The sequence below is a fragment of the Passer domesticus genome, chromosome 5 (genome assembly GCF_036417665.1).
Source record: "Passer domesticus isolate bPasDom1 chromosome 5, bPasDom1.hap1, whole genome shotgun sequence".
Lineage (NCBI taxonomy): Eukaryota > Metazoa > Chordata > Aves > Passeriformes > Passeridae > Passer > Passer domesticus.
The window spans coordinates 69,937,750-69,954,105 of NC_087478.1; the positions used below are offsets into that span (position 1 = coordinate 69,937,750).

Genomic DNA, 16,356 nt, shown 5'->3' on the forward strand with positions numbered 1-16,356 from the left:
CATTTTGTCCTTTGAAGGGCATGACTGTCCTTAGTTCATTCTCCTTCTGTTTTCTACTTTTCTTGTCAATGCAGCTGGCATTTAACCCAGATGCTGTTTCTGAATTGTCCCTTTCTTCTCCCCCCTTGCTCCTTCTTTTCTCCTGTCAACAACTCAGTATTGTGTGTGGGATGATTAATGATGGTACAGAGGGTGCTTATTGATCCTTCAGTGAAGAGGGATGAATGCTTCAATGCAGCATTTTAAGAAAGGGATATATGGTGGCATTTTAGTTATGTTGTAATATTCTTCACTGCAAAAGTAGTTATCTTTTCTAACACCTCCTTATTCATGTCCTAAGCACTTGTCACCTTAGTCACAAGCTTCACCACCTCTGACCAATATGAGAGTTGTACATTACAATGACCCAACTAAGATTATCTTACTCAAGAAGTGAGGAAGACTGATGTTTCTAGGTGGACAGAATTTATTTCTGTCTCTACTGCCTGCTTGTCTTGTGTACACTCTCTCTGGCTTTCTGTTATAGCAGTAAAGTGTGATCCAAAGCAGCACTGTGGGTGAACAATTGAGTTATTTTTAAGACAGCAAAATCTTTGTGTGTGAGACCCTATTTTCTCCTTTCCAATATAACTAAGAATTTCCTAACAATGGAGGCATATGTGGAAAGTAATTATGTTTAAACAAAAGCAACAAACAAACCAAACATAAGCTAGACAGTGACCTATGATCTTCAGTGCTTCTTAGTTTTTCCTAGCAACAACATTTCAGATTTGCATCATAAAAATGTATCAGTGAAATGATTCACCATAAACAGAAACTGAACAGTTGTGGGATTTTTTAATAGGGTATGTCAGCCCTTACGGCCCTTAACTTGTTGTGTGTGCCCTACGCATGAAGAATAATCTTAACTTCCTCAGTACCACTAAAATTAAGGAGGAATCATACCCAATTGCAGTGATGACAGTATCAGAAATAACTCTTAGCCCTGTGTCAGCTCTAGGTTTCCCATACTTTATTTTACACAGATGCAGCTGCTCATTATGTCCTCTGGAAAAAAATATCACACTAGACTCAAGAAATGTTAAGAGAATATTTAGTTCCATGTTTTTAATGATTGGCCTGTCTGTAACTTAACAATCCTCTTCTGTGCAGCCTCCTTGCTCTGTGTGTGTGCATGATGCTGTAACATGATGGGATCTTAACCTTGAATTCTTGTCTGTTTGATTATCTGTAGTTAAATGTCTATAATGTGTGTACCTCTATCCGTGGGTTACTTGAGGGTTTTGGGATCATCCTAGGAGTTCTTATCAGATACGTGGGGTACACAGAGTGACAAGATTGTGAGTCATTGTGATTTGTACATGTACAGTAATACTGTAGCTTCCTCATACCAGAAAAGCACTTGGAATCCTTGATCTATCAAAGGGATAAACTCTCTTTAAAACTTAGGGATATCACAGGTGAAGCTAATTTGGAGATCATGTGATTTTGAACAGCTAGCTAAGTAAGAAAGGGCCAACACTTAGGAGTTGGTATTTATTGCCTGAATATGTACTATAAAAGTCAGCAGGGAGCAGAAGACTTCCTGATGAGCCACAAAGGAAATGTGTTTATATTGGGAAGCAGTTTTGAGCGGGATGGATTTAGACAAGGCAGGCTGTGCAGCTACAAACCTTCTCTTTCATCCTGTAAAGGATGCACCATTGGGCATTTATTTGTCAGGAGATCTCTTTGGGCACATGGTAGAAGATCCATAGAAGACAACATTACCTTCACTCTGCTTAGAAGTCAGTGCCTTGCTCTAAAAACTTTGTTTTGTCAATATATGTTGTGCACAAACTAGCTAATTTAGGTATTTCTTCATCATGATGATTTTATAAGATCTGAAACTGAGAGGGCTTGAATGGATTGCTTAAAGCCTCCCAGCAAAGTGAAAGCAAGAGGATTAGAAGTCAGTAGTGAGTTAAATATTGGAAATTGCTGTTCTCTGAGGTTGGGGGAAAGAGTAAAGCCAAGCCATTGAAATTTCATATAATGATATTATGAATCACAGAATGATTTAAGTGAGAAGGGATTTTTAAAAATCATCTAGTTCCAACCCACTGTTGTGGGCAGGGACCTCTTCCACTAGAGCAGGCTGCTCTGACCTTGAACTCTCCCAGGGACAGGGATATCTTCCACTTATCTGGGCTACCCATTCCAGTGTCTTGCCTGTCTCATTGTAGAGAATTTCTTCCTAATATCTAATCTAAATCTACCTTGTCTTGACACCTCACAGGGCATATTCAGTGCAGTCCTATGTCTTTTGAGCTAGTGGGAAATTGTCATGTGTTAAGTTTGTCATCTTCTTTAAACTAGAAGAGATAGGCATTTATATTTATAAGATTTATATTTATATTAAATTCATAACTTTATAAAAATTTATATTTACCTTAGAGAAGTGGGTAGAAGCAAGAATATTAAGTTCCTTTTTAAACTTTTCAGGAAACCACACTGTAGTTTGTCTTTCTCATGTTGGCTTTTCTGTGAGGTTCTTCTGTTCATATTCAACTTGCATGTTTCGTTAGCATTTTTCTGATTTGATTTCCTCTTACATTTTTAGTCCTGGTTGTCCCCTTTGGATAACTCATCCCATACACATCCTTCCTGCCTGTCTTAGTCTGTCTCTGCAGACCTCACAGCACAGGTTTCTGCTCTTTTTCTTTACCCTAAATATTTATTTGTTGTTTATCCAGATCTCTGCTGCCAGCTCTTACTCCCAATATCCATTCCCAGCCACCTTCAATTCCCAGCTCTTCAGTTTTTTTTTTTCTATAATCTGTTCCTTGTTGTGTGGTGTTTGGCACAGGTTCTCTCCTCCTTTGACTTGGGCTGCTTCTTCCCTTTTGGCAGGATATTGGAAAAATCACTGAGAGACTGGAGCAGATGACTGCCTTTTCAAACATGGTCTGGTTTAATCTGATAACCTCCACTGTGTTTTATCTCCTTATATGTGAGAATTTTGCAAGTGGGCTAAAAAAACTAGTAGCCAATGAACCTAGAGAGAATTGGGTTTTTTCAGTATAATAAGCAGAAGGGATCTGAAGAGATATGTGACTTAGATTTGTGTGGTAAGAAAATCCTTTTGTACAAACTCAGTTTTATTAAAACCATACTGGTGAAAGCCAAACCTCTTAATAAAAATGTCTGAATATTTTATAATTCTCCACCATGAATTTGCTTGGTCCTTCATATTCTTAATATCAGTGGAAGCTCTTTAAGAAAATGGCTTTCTTATGACATATTCAGTAGTGAGGATCCTTTATTTGTTACATTAAACATTTACAGTCCAATGTCTAATCTCCCCTGTCCCCCGAGGTGTGTCAGAATCAGAATGAGTTTTTCTGGCATTCACATCTACTGTAATGCTCTGTCTCAAGGCTGTTTTGTTTGGGATTTGAGTGGGTTAATCATGGTATTAAGATCACAAACTGAATACTTTCATAACAATAAACAGGTAAGTTAATTGAATTTTATAATAATGTAAGTATGTTTGGGCTTCCTTCATTTGTGTCCTCAATACTATTAAAGAGTTCACTAGCCCTAGGTATTCAGCATAATGAACACTTAATAGGTGGAAGATTTGTTTGTTGCTTATAAATTCCACAGCTAATTTCATGAGGACTTAGGAAATCACTCCTAATCTTGCACTTAATTAGAACACCAGGCTGGCCATACTGCTGCATCTGCCCAACCCTTCTCCTGCAGATCCTTGGTTTTGGTTCATGTTGCTAGGAACAAAAACCTTTCTGCAGTACTGGTTCAGATTATGAAGCAGCTGTCTGCCTCTCTCATTTCCTGGGTTCTTGCACTGCTGCTCATCACAGCTGCCCGGGTGAAATCCTTTTTCAACATTCATGGAGCACAAAGGAACTGGGACATGGATGCAAGTCGCCAGAAGAGCAGACGCCTCAGGAGAAAAATATCTGGCACTTGAGTACTGTGGCTTGGCTCATGATCTGAGGCTCTTCCTTATTTTTGGCGTAGTCACATGTGTGGGTTTATCCATATGTTCACAGGAGTGTACAGTGTGTGGGTACATGGAAAGTTGTTTTGTAGTGCCCGTGCTCTTAATGTGTTTGCACTTCCACCTCTCTCCTGGCATATCCAGTAATCCCTGTGCCCCACAGGGATTTGTACTGTCCACATCCTCATCCACACAGCAAATGCAGAGGCTCCTTTAGTCCTGGATGAAAGTGCCCACAATGTTACTGTTTGCTATGCATGTTGACTTGGCCTTTAATTGATTTATCATAAATTAAATTATTTTGCCTCTATTGCATGCTATTGCACTATTTGTAGAAAGAGCAGCAACCCCAGAGTTTCTATCCCATTATCAATCACTAAGCATTTGCTTTTGTTTTAGAACAGCAACTATTGAAGCACTCTGTAAGTCCTGACTGTGTGGTGCATTTTGATTGCTTATTGTGGTTTATGATAAAAATCAGGGCTGTGAACATTTTCCTTGCTGAAAGACAAATGGGTCTTGCAAAAGAAACCAACCAAGCAACAAATGAACAACAACAACAAAAACTGGGAAGCAACATTTTAGCATATACTGTAGTGTTATCCAGTAATGACTTTAAAAGCTTTTCAAAGGCCATAAACCATATGGAATGGAACCACTTGAGACCCACCTTGCACATTACACCTTAGCTGACTCTTGACCCCAAATGCCATAGATCATGTTAATTCACTATTTCCAAACAGTCAAGGCATAACTTTTCTTTTTAAGGACAAAGTCACACAGCCCAGAGTTTCACAACTGTTCATTGACCACTAAGAACCAGTATCACATAATTTAATTAAAGCTGTGAATCACTACTTCTTCAATCATTAGATGAGACTCACAAAGTACCACCATTAAGATATCTATTGCATGCTAGTTTTTTATTTTTAGATATTTTGCTATATTTCTTTAGAATTACAAATGTTTTAAGGTCCTCCTTTTTCGGTCTGTCGGGAGTGGTGATAGTTAAGGATTTCAATTCTGTCATGTGTTGTTTTATCAGGTCAAAGCTTTAGTCCCCATTAAGTGCAGAGAAGAGAGAAGAAAATCTGTGGTGACAGTCTGTGAGCCAGTGCTGTAACTCTCTAGTGCTCTGTAGCTGTTGAAGGTGTAGTCATGTCTGCTACAATTCAGTTTTTAGTGCTACAAATGAATTTAACAAACACTTCTCTCAGTAAGGGCTGCAAAGGGATCTGTTCAACTGTTCAATTGAATCTAGATAGCCATTAAGAAGTCTCTGCAAGGCGCTTAAGGGGCTTCTGCCAAAAAGTTTAAGTAAATAATAAGCACTAAGCAAAGAGAATCAGTCTGTAACCCAGAGCACTGGGGTGTTTGAAGCAAGCCCTGCTTCTGACCCTCCTTCCACTTGCTTGTCCCTCAGTCTCTGTTCTGCAGTGAAAGAATCTCGGAGGTCTCCATGAGCACTGTTTCGACCTGGACTCTCTGAAAATGTGCAGGGGGACTGTCATCACTATGGGTGTCACTGTTGTTTCAGGAGATGTGTGACCTCTTCCTTCCTGCCTATTCCTTCTTTATGTTCTTGTTCTTACTCCAGCATTTTTTCCCCTGCATCCTGTTTTCCTGGGTCTGTAGCTCTTCTGCTGTTCAATTTGCTTTCCAAGCCCAATTTTGGCAGCATTGCTGAGCCCTGTGCTGGCCTCTGAAGTTCACAGTGACCTTGACTGCAGCAGGTGCTCCCCAGCTCTTCTCCCTGGAAACCACTGAGCTCCTCTCTGTGCTTCAGGCTTTGGTGAACCAGAAAAATAGGAGCTGTCTTCCCCAATGTCTTTTAGCACTGTCTTGTTCTCTTATCAGAATGAAGAACTTGTAAGTATTTAAATACATCTCTCCCACTTAATCAACTTCTTTTCAACAGTAGGAAGGGTTGCAGCACAGTTGTGTTTTCTGTTTCTCTCAGAAACCTTGGTGATTTTATGTTGCTGCTCGTTATCCAGCTATCAAAATTGTTTATGAGTTGATATTCTGTTCTGCTTCTGGAATATTTCATGTGAGGATTTAAATATCTTTCCCGCTGCTCCCATAAATTTTTTCACCATTATTTGATTTAAGACCCTTCAGGGAGAAAAAAAGAACTTAATTCAGTGATTCACTTTCACAAAATTAGGTACTCAAGATTTTTCACTTGCTTTCTTTTTATTTAATGAGATCTTAGTAGGTAGCTCTCTTGGTACCTTTCTTGTGGACTCACTTTTTTTCTTTTATTGTATTCCTTATTATTTATTTTTCTTTTTGTGATTTTGTTTTGGACTCTTTGGTGGCAAGAACAGAAAGAATGTGAAAAACTCGATTTCCTGTTATTAAAAATTTGGCCCTAACCTGAAAGGTTTTGCTGTATTTTCACGAGTTATCTTTTTTTTTCCCCCCCGTCTGACTAAATACGGAAATATGTAGATTCTGTGTGTAGATGGAATAGTATCTGTTTTGGTTTAAAAGCATCCTTAGATAAAAATAACCTGGCATTGGATAGTTTTCCCTGACATCAGGCTGTGATTTCCATTGCTTAAAACTTGTAGACTTTGAGTTCTGAGAATGAAATATCACTCTTATTTCAAGATACAAGGGTGCCCCCCATAACTCTTATTCTCGGGTATGTTCCTTTGTTTTACAAACAATATTTGATGTTCAGATCTGAAAATGAAGTACTTAATTTAACTGAGTATGTTTTAGCTTCTTTCATGATACCATAAAAGGTGGTTGAAAATGAAATATTGATAATTATAAGTGGGTGAAACTGATGAGGATTAATATGCTCTTGATTTTACATAACTGTTAAGGTTTAGATAGCAGAAAGCTTTCATGAAGATATGAAAAAAAACAACATTGGAAACCATTGTAAGTCTGTTACAATTCAAGAGACTTCAGTTAAAGAGGTTTTTCTTTGTTTTGGATTTTTTCAGCCATTCCACTAGGGATCATAGTTGTACGAGGAGATTGTGACTTGGAGACTTGTCGTATGTACATTGACCGTCTACAAGAGGTGAGGCCTTTGTGAATTCAGGTATCATTCACAAACCTATTTTATGCTTTTCTGTTCTTAGTGCAGGGGTCTAATAGCTGCAGCAAACATGTATCAAGAGTATTGCAATTTGCCTACCATTGAAACCGAAATTCTAGAATTAAGATATGATAATAAAAGTACTGAAAAGTAGTCCCTAAACAGGAAATTAAAAATCATACTGATTCCTTTTAAATGATAACAGAATTGAATTGGATGGGTTTGTTTACTTCTCCTTGATTTATAATGGAATACTAGGACTTTCCATATACCTTGTTGAAATTACATAAATTATGGACTAGAAAATGTGTTATGCAAGGATAAACACTGTGCTATTTGAGTGGGTCTAATTATGCAAATGTCGTTCTCTAATAATGGAGTAATATGAGACACCACTAAACACAGCAAATATCAACTAGATATTTTCAAAGACAGAGAAATGGGTGTTCACACAGCTAAAAGTGGTTTTGCTCTTGTTCTTAAACACCTTGCCTCATGAGAGTTCATACTACAATACAGCCTGGAAAATGCAGACTCCAAATGCCTCATTACCCAAATAATTTTAAGTGTGGGCTCCTTTAGTGATAAAACGAATGGATTTTCATTAATGTATTGTCTCTGATATTTTCAATCTCTTAGTGATAGCTTTCAAAAACATTTACAAGTCTGATAACATTACATTTATAAGCAATTTATATATAAGCATTTATAAGAATTTATAAATGGTTTATCTAGTTTATGTAGGAACTATGAAGCTCATCCCTTCCATTGAACTCTTTGAAAGCCATTGACTTCCAATAGATTTTGGAATTCCACGCTGGCAGTCTGAATAAGAAACTTAGTATCTCACTTCAGGCTTTCACTTCTTTGCATTTCAGCCAGGATTCCTTTTATCAAATGCATTTAATTCAGACCTGGAGTGTGACTGTAATTATCAGACATAAATCCATATTGCAAGGTGGTGCATATTTGAAGTATCCAGTTCAGAAAATTACAGTGAAATACTAAGAATGATGGATGATGACCTCATCAGATTAAAAATGTGATCTCACACTGTGATCTCAGGCAGTTTTAGGTACAAACCCTGAAGGAAGCACAGCTAGATATTTTGGTTGAATTACCCATAGTGGTTGTGGAGGAACTGTGTTTCTCCAACCTTTTGCAGGGTTTGTACTAATTTTTGCATGTGTGCTTGATTTGGCTCAGTCCCATTTGCTGGGAGTAGAGATGTCAAGGTTGGCTGGGCTCTGCCAATTTCCATGCTGCTGGAGGGCAACAGTCTGCCAGCCTGGCTCTTTAGTAGACTATGTCATGCGCTATAACTATTTGATAAAATCTCTATTAAAATAAATTAGATGCCTGAACCCTGCTAAATGTCAGGATCATTCTGATATGACCTTCTTGGAGTGAGGTTGTCTTAAAATAGAGGGAACTGTCAGTGATTTTCTTAAGTGCATTAATCACTCTGAAATATTTGCAAAAGTGTCTTAAAGATTTTTGACATATTTTCATTAATTTTGTTGCTGACATTGTAAATTTAGACAGTTCTCTTGGAATAAATAGATTTCTTAATATGATAAGATACATTAGTGCAATCTCCTTTTTTTGAAACTATTTTTTGGCCAAATACATACAAATCTAAACTTTGAGTGAGCTTTCCTTGATTTTTCTGTGGAGTTTGTTTCAAATGCTTAAAACCAGTGAAAAATACTTGCAAAATGATTTGTGTTTGCCCAACCACTTCAGATAGTAGAACTACATACAGCTCTTGTTGCTGTAATCTTTTTCATCATTGTAATGTCTTTCATTTTCCTGCTAGGACCTACAGTCAGTAACCTCTACGACACAAAGAGTTCATTACCAGGTAAGAGAAGCTTTCCTTTTAGTATCAGAACAGAAAGAGGCTTAAAAATGGGAGTGACACTCTTTGCATTGGAACTCATATGTTAGATGAATTTCTAATTATCTGATTATCTAATTTACCCTTAAATATTGGAAGCAAGTTCTGCTTTCTCTTGGGCAAGTTCTATGGAATCACCTTTAAAATTAGCAAAGCTTGATGATGGTTGTGATATTGCAATAGCAGTATTTTCCATATTGAAGTGAATGAGAAAATGTGTCCTGTAGGACAAATGACAAAATTGTTTCTCTGTCTGAGAAACTGAACAATGACATGTTGTATTGCATAGCTATTGTAGCAAAGTCTATCCCTGGGGGGGGGAAAAAAGGTGTTTTAGCAAGCCCAGCCTCTTAATAATTCTGTACAGGACAGCCATCTACCTCGAATTTACATAATCCTCAGGGTAATTTTTTAATCCATCCTAAGCACATGTGTGTTTTCTGCATGAGATAAATAGGTTTTAGTTTAGGTGGATAGTTCTTACAATTGGTCTCTTTGTGTTTTGCAACTTTATTCTAAAATTTATGCAATACAGAACTTGTATTTTCAGTTGGAAGTATCATTCAAGAATGCATATTTCTCTCAGTAAAATAATTCATTGTAGAGTGCTTAAATTGGAAGTAAACTGTGTGAGACTAACTCTACTGACTCCTGAAATTATCTGATGTTAGCATGGAGATTTGGCACAGACCATGGTAAGTTGCCATAGTGCTTAGGATCACAGGACAAGTTTGCATGGTGCTGATAGCATCTTTCTAGAAATAACAATGCAAGTCTTGTTGCATCAGCAGGAATGAGTTCACTGAGAAGCATATAGAGAGCCAGCCTACAGGAAGCAATTGTGGTAAAATTGCAGATAATTTCTTTGGAGATAATGATTACTTGAGGGATGCAGAATTCCAGTTTCATGAGAATGCCTGTAGATGCTCTGACTGTAGACACTATAAGCAAATGCAATTTGGCATGTTTTCCTGGACTTGCCTTCTTTATATCAGTTGATGGTTTTTTCTTTGTTTCCCTGCCCAATGCTAACTTCATATTCTTGACATTTCCATCAATCATCGCCCTGGAACTGGGTTTTGGAACAGTGTTAGTGTCTAGCAAATTGACTAATAAACCAGCATGTATGATTCTGTTCCACTCATAATGAATTAACCTAAGTGACTGCTGACTGCTCCATGTGTAGAAAACTGCCTGAGGTAAAATGACGAACAAAATCTGTGTATATGGGGAGATGTACAAGAGAGTATGAAATGTCAGAAATCAGCTCCATGCTTGGCTCTAACCTCTGCAGTTACAGCAGTATATAAATTAGTTGCCTACCCATTTTCTCTAGTGCACAGCAGTGTGAAATCCCTAACATACCATTCATTTTTTATGATTCTACATTTTAAATGCACCCTCTCTGTGTTTTGTATTTGGTACTTGTTTGTCTAGTAATATTTTTTTTTTCCACAGTGGTTCATTTCTGCAAATTGTCTCATTAGGTTAATTTGAGGTTTATTCTGTATTTGTTGGTATCCCTCTACATGTTACAGAAATGGGAAAAAGAGGGGGATAAAGGGCATGAATAAGGTGCTTCAGCTGATTGAACTGTCTTTAGACCTCACTAATAAAGTGTCATGGGTACTTTTAAATCTCATAAATGAAATTCTCTTGTGTGATTCCTTTGCAGTTCAAAACATAGGCAGTCAGCAGAATTATTAGCAAACCAAGGTGCAAATGAGAAAAAATTTACTGGAGTGTTTTCTCATTCTGTTTTGTTTCTCTAATGAGTTTAAGGCTCACAAAATATCATTCTCATGGGCCTGAAACTTTGCAAGCTAGGTCTGTAGTTGAACTGTAATGAAGTCTTGGAGGGAGTATGTCACAATGTGCAATTTGTGACTCAAGCTGACATTTACCAGTAGTATTCCTATCTGCATTTTCTCAGCATTTTGTACTCTATGAATTTTACTGATTTCTCCTCTTTTTATAAACTTCATTTTAGTACACACCATTGGAAGTTTTCTTCCTTTTGTCCTTTGTGTTGCAGTCCCTTCCATTCAACACAGGGTGGACTAATAATTAAGATACATAAAGTTTTGTGCATGTAGACACAACAATGCCAGCAAGCCCAGCAGGTTTCAGAGATCCTTGATTTTCTGACAAACACTCCAGTGGCAATACAATCAGACCTAAAATCCCACAAGTCTGTTTGCCTGTATCAGAAAAAGTTGTATTTTAAATCTGATTCTGTTAAATCCCTGAGATGTGTGATTTACTCCTCATGTACAGTTAGAGTACACTTAATGGGATGTTTTGCTGTCCTTGTCTCCATCTCTGGGATGCACAGATGCTGGATACCATAAGCCGTATATGAGAATAAGGTTTATGGGATCAAGTAAAATCCTTCCTGTTGCTTTTACTTTTTCTCTTCCTGCCATGTGGCTTGATATACTACTCTGTGATCTGTTGTCTGAAAGAGGACTAAAGTTTAATCTTGAGCCAACATGTACCGGAATTTACAACATTTACAGATGTTCTGATTGTACTGCTTAGCATGTGAATAATGCTAGAATCTGTGTCTATACAAATTTTGTGTGCCAAAGATCCATGCCACTCTGTTTTGCCCTATGCAAATATGTTTGTGTTTAAATGTTATATGCATCAGGTTTAGGAATCTGGCTGGCCATTCACTGGCAGCATGAAGCAGAGCCATGATCATCCTCTGCTCTCTTAGATCCCTTTTGATCCCTTTTCCACTCCAGTCAGAGCTAAAAACACATGGGGTAGCCTGTTTGAGTCTTTGATAAGTACAGATTAAGAAGAAAATTTTAATTCCTCCCCAGTAATTTAATTTGGTTCCTGGGTTATATAGCTTTTGCACATTGTGCAATGTCAGTAAAGCAAAATGAAAAAGTCAGTCTAGAAAACAGTCCTTTTCATCAGAGAAGAAATGTTTGCTGGGTTTTCTTTAATAACACAATTTTCATGTCCTATCCAGGACCAGGAAAGCTCTTTCCCCAGAGTACTTTCTGTTCAGAGGCTCTCTCCTAGATGGTGCTTTCTAGATGGTAAGTGCATCTCCCTTCTGCTGTGCCCAGCATGCTGCCTGCTTCTGGTGTGCCTGTGGAGGATAGTTCTGAGTGTAATACTGGAGAACAGTAACTGTTCCTTCTTGTTATACTGAGCAGGTAAAAAAGGAGCTGAAAAAATTAAACAGGCCCTTCATCTAACAATCAAAATATGTCCTGTAGGTTTTTCATGCCACAGAGAGGCATTCCACTGAGGCAGGTTAGAAGCTTGGTTTATCAGTGTCTCTGCTGTGAAGAGCAGACTTAATTGCATGCACTGCCTGAGCTCAGAGTACAGCCAGTTGTGGCAATTGGTGTAAGGCTGAGTTCTTCACCCTGTTTTCTCTGCAGGTGTTGTAGTCTTTGGGCACTGCAGTGTCTAGGTGACAGAAATGTACCATGCTTTCCTTGTAACTCTGTGCTGGAGAGCTGCACTTGTATTTGACCCAGACTTTGTCAAAGCAGACGACTTATCTGGGCCCTACATCAGGCTCCACAGCACTGGAATTAGCAGCTGAAATGGATGGCATCTGCTTTTATAAAAGCTTCAACATGGGAGGCTTAAATTTTTAATGCTCAAAACAAAAACAAATTTTCCTTGGCAATTTCTAATCACTGTTCCTTGTCTCTCATGAGGGACATTGATAAAAGCCATAGTGAGAATCTGTTTGGTTTTTGGAGAAAGCTAGATGGGTAGATGTGTTCAGTTTTTGTCTTTAGTATTTGATATTCCTGTGAAGTGCCAAAACCTACAATGCTACATCACTGTGCTCTTGTGTCGTAACTGCAGAGTGAATGAACCTGATTTCACTCACCCAAATAAATGCAAAGCAGATACAAAAAAAAATCACATCTGGTGAAGCACATTGTAAATGATAAATACTTTTGAGGTTAGTAATATAAATTATTTGGCAATGACAAGATTCATAATATGTGCTTCATTTAGTGAATTCCCCTATTTTCATGTGTTTTTCATGAGTAGCATAAATTTCCCTTGAACATGCTGGTAATTCAGAGTCAATATCTGTGGCCGAGCATTTGATTTATAAAGAGCTTCTAAGCATATTATTCTTCTTTAGATTCAGAATTTGAATTAATCCCATTAGACCCATCAAATTCAATATATATATATATACACGCTATACTCTCATCGGAACAAAGCAGCTTTTTCTGTCACATATTTTAATGTAATCAATTCTTATAAGACTGAAATCCATTTTATACATTTTAAAAATATTTAAGTTAATATTTTCGTGACTGCTGTTTCATTAAGCCTTTTCTTTAAATTCAGCATTTAATGGGATATGAATGTAGAATCGTAGAATGTTAAGAGTTGGAAGGGAGCCTAAAGATCATCTAGGCTCAACCTCCCTGCCATGGGCAGGGACACTTCTCACTAGACCAGGCTGCTCAAGGCCTTACCCAGCCTGACCTTGAACACTGCCAGGGTTAGGGCATTGACAAGTTCCCTGGGCAACCTGTTCCACCATCTCACCACTCTCACAGTTATTTCTTCCTAATATCCAGCCTGAATTTCCCCCTTTTTTTTCAGTTTGTACCTTTACTCCTTGTCCTGTCACCAGAGTTCAGATGAAGAGTCTGTCTTCAGCCTCCCTGTAGACCTCTTCAGATGCTGGAAGGTTGCTTTGGAGTCTCCATGCAACCTTCTCTTCTCCAGGCTGAATAGCCCCAGATTTCTCAGCCTGTCTTTGTAAGGGAGGTGCTCCAGTCCCCATATCAACTTCACAGCTCTCCTCTGGACTTGCTCTGGCAGTTCCAGGTCCTTGTGCTGCGGGCAGCAGAACTACAGCGCTCCAGGCAGGGTCTCACATGAGCAGGGTGGAGGCAGAGAATCCTTTCCCTTGACCTGCTAGCCACTTTCCATTTTACTGATACCCAGGACATGGCTGGCTTTCTGGGCTAAAAGCTCACCCAGCTGGGTCATGCTGAGTTTTTCAGCAGCCATCACCCACAAATCCTTTGCAGGGCTGATTTCAATCACTTCTCCACCCAGCCTGTAGGTGTGCTGGGACTGCCATGGCTCCTGTGTAGGACCTTGCACTTTGTTGAACTCCATGAGGTTTACACTGGCCCACCTCTCAAGCATGCCACGGTCCCCCTGGCTGGTGTCCCTTTCCTCCAGCGTGTTCACTGCTCCACCAAGGCTGGTGTGAGCAGGGAACTTGCTGAGGGCATGATCGATTCCATTCTCTGTGCCATTGACAAAGACGCTGGTCACAGTACTGACCCAAGATACCCCACTCATATAGGAATTAACTTATGTTCTTGTGGAGCCACTGTGACTTCCCTGACACAGGGGTTGTTTTAGGACCCAGTGATGTTAGTGCAGCCCAGCTTGTCCATGCACTCCTGCTCAGACTATTTTCTGCTGTTGTTTCTCTGTCTTGCAGCAACTTCTGCTGATCGTTTTTACCGCATTGACAGATCTCAGGTAAATCCTTATTTGTTTTTTATTTCTATAGATTTATTTTTTTAAAGCTACATCAGATGCAGCTTAAAATGAATTATCTGCCATTCTTCCTGTCTGTTGCAAAAGGTTGCTCATGATGTCTCATTACAATTGGAGAAAAAAAATTCTGGGCTGTTTTTTAGTTGATCTAATTCATGTTGTTTCACTGAAGTCTTGTATCTGCTGACCATTCTGTTTACTACCAATCTGGTACAGATCAGAATTTTCTGCAATTTTTTGTCCTTATCAAGTCTTACTAGGGACATCTGTATGGCACCAATGTATTTGTATTTATCTTTTCAATGTTGCTTTTAGGCATCAGAAGTCTTGATCCTGTGTGTGTATGTGTATGCCATGAAATAGCTATGGAAATTAAGATGTTGTTACAATTTGAGAATTATGAACAGAGATGCACAAAATAGTCACAAGGAACACCAAAAAAATTGTGCGTCTGCTGGATTCAAACCTGTGGCGTAGATCTGACAATCTGAATACATTTTTTAAAAGACACTGAAAATTTTACAGGGCTTTTGGTGTTTCTGATTTGTAGCCAGAACAGGCCAATTAGTTGCTCAGCATTAAGTGCAAATTGTTGATTTCACACTGTGGTTGTTTGTATCTGGTCCCCCTGAGAGCTGTGTAAGCTGTTTCTGAATCACATGAACATGTTACTGTTTCTTAGCAAAAGCAGCTGGTGCTTTAGCTCAAGCAGAAGGAGCTGTGACTTCAGTTCAGTGTTCCCCTGTTCAGTGTCTGCATGTAGACACCGTGGGACTTTTCACACAGTCAAACAAGTGGTTTGATGTTGTAATCTAACATTACAACATTGATGTTGTAATCTAACATTGTAATCAATCTAGCAGGGGTGAAGAAGATACTGCTACAGATTAAACTGGGTAATTTGACTCTGTTGGGCTTATTCTGCATTTCTCCAATGCTTGATGCTCTACTTATGGTCATTTTTAATGCCTACTCCTTCATCCTGTGATTCTGTGGAGAAAAAATTAAATACTGTGTGTTGGTCCCAGCACACAAACAGTGGCAAATTTCCTACCCATTTCACTACATAGACAGGCATACTCACACTCAATGTTTTTTTTTGAAAGACAATAAGCATCCAGTGTCAATAACAAAATAAAGGATTGAGAAAGAGAGTTTTGGTAATGGAGATGTGAAAACAGAATGTACAACTGGTGGAGATCTGGAAGTGAAAAATTCTGTCAACCATCATCAAAGAAGAGACTTCAGGTGTTGGTCCTCATTTCAAAAAGCAAACCTCAGCTTTATGCGTAGACCTGCAGGTTTCATCAGAATGGCATAGTCATCGAGGAACAGCTTTTAAAATATTGCCGTGAGTGTGTAGCTTGCTCATGGGGAATCTTGTTTGGCTTGAATGACAAATAAATTGGTGACTTCTGCGGCATTGATTTTAATGTGTCTGTATGTGTGAGCACACACTTAAATACAAAGTCCCTTGAATATTCTTCAGGGAACCTGACATGCACTCAACTCATTCTAGGGCAGCTGGGTACTCTGAGGGACCAGTGCTGCTGCAGGTTCATGATTTGTTGCTTGTGTCACTCCAACAGGAACATTTGCACTTTGTGACGGAAATTTCGCAGGACGAGATTTTTATTCTGGACCCAGAGATGGTAATGTCTCAGCAGGTGGGGACGCCACCAGGAATGCCTGACCTGGTAGTGGAGCAGGCAACTGGGTGAGTGCTGCTGGAATCTGGTTTTCATCAGGTGTATTAGAGATGGACATCTCTTTCTGGTCCCCTTTTCTGAAGGACTAGGAGTTGTGGGAGGGTGGGTATTAGGTAGGAACAAATCCAGCTGTGGTAATGACAGAAGAGTAGTGTAA

At 38.8% G+C, this 16,356-nt stretch overlaps 1 protein-coding gene across 8 annotated transcripts in view; it reads left to right on the top strand.

The window, feature by feature from the left end:
• The window catches only part of DGKI (diacylglycerol kinase iota), a 201,466-nt gene that overhangs the window by 136,818 nt on the left and 48,292 nt on the right, over window positions 1-16,356 (top strand). For all 8 annotated transcript variants that reach the window (XM_064420908.1, XM_064420900.1, XM_064420902.1 and 5 more), the window contains 5 exons: window positions 6,967-7,046; window positions 8,884-8,928; window positions 11,951-12,020; window positions 14,432-14,472; window positions 16,080-16,207. In XM_064420908.1, the coding sequence (XP_064276978.1) occupies window positions 6,967-7,046; window positions 8,884-8,928; window positions 11,951-12,020; window positions 14,432-14,472; window positions 16,080-16,207 (364 nt within the window). The remainder of the gene's footprint in view (window positions 1-6,966; window positions 7,047-8,883; window positions 8,929-11,950; window positions 12,021-14,431; window positions 14,473-16,079; window positions 16,208-16,356) is intronic.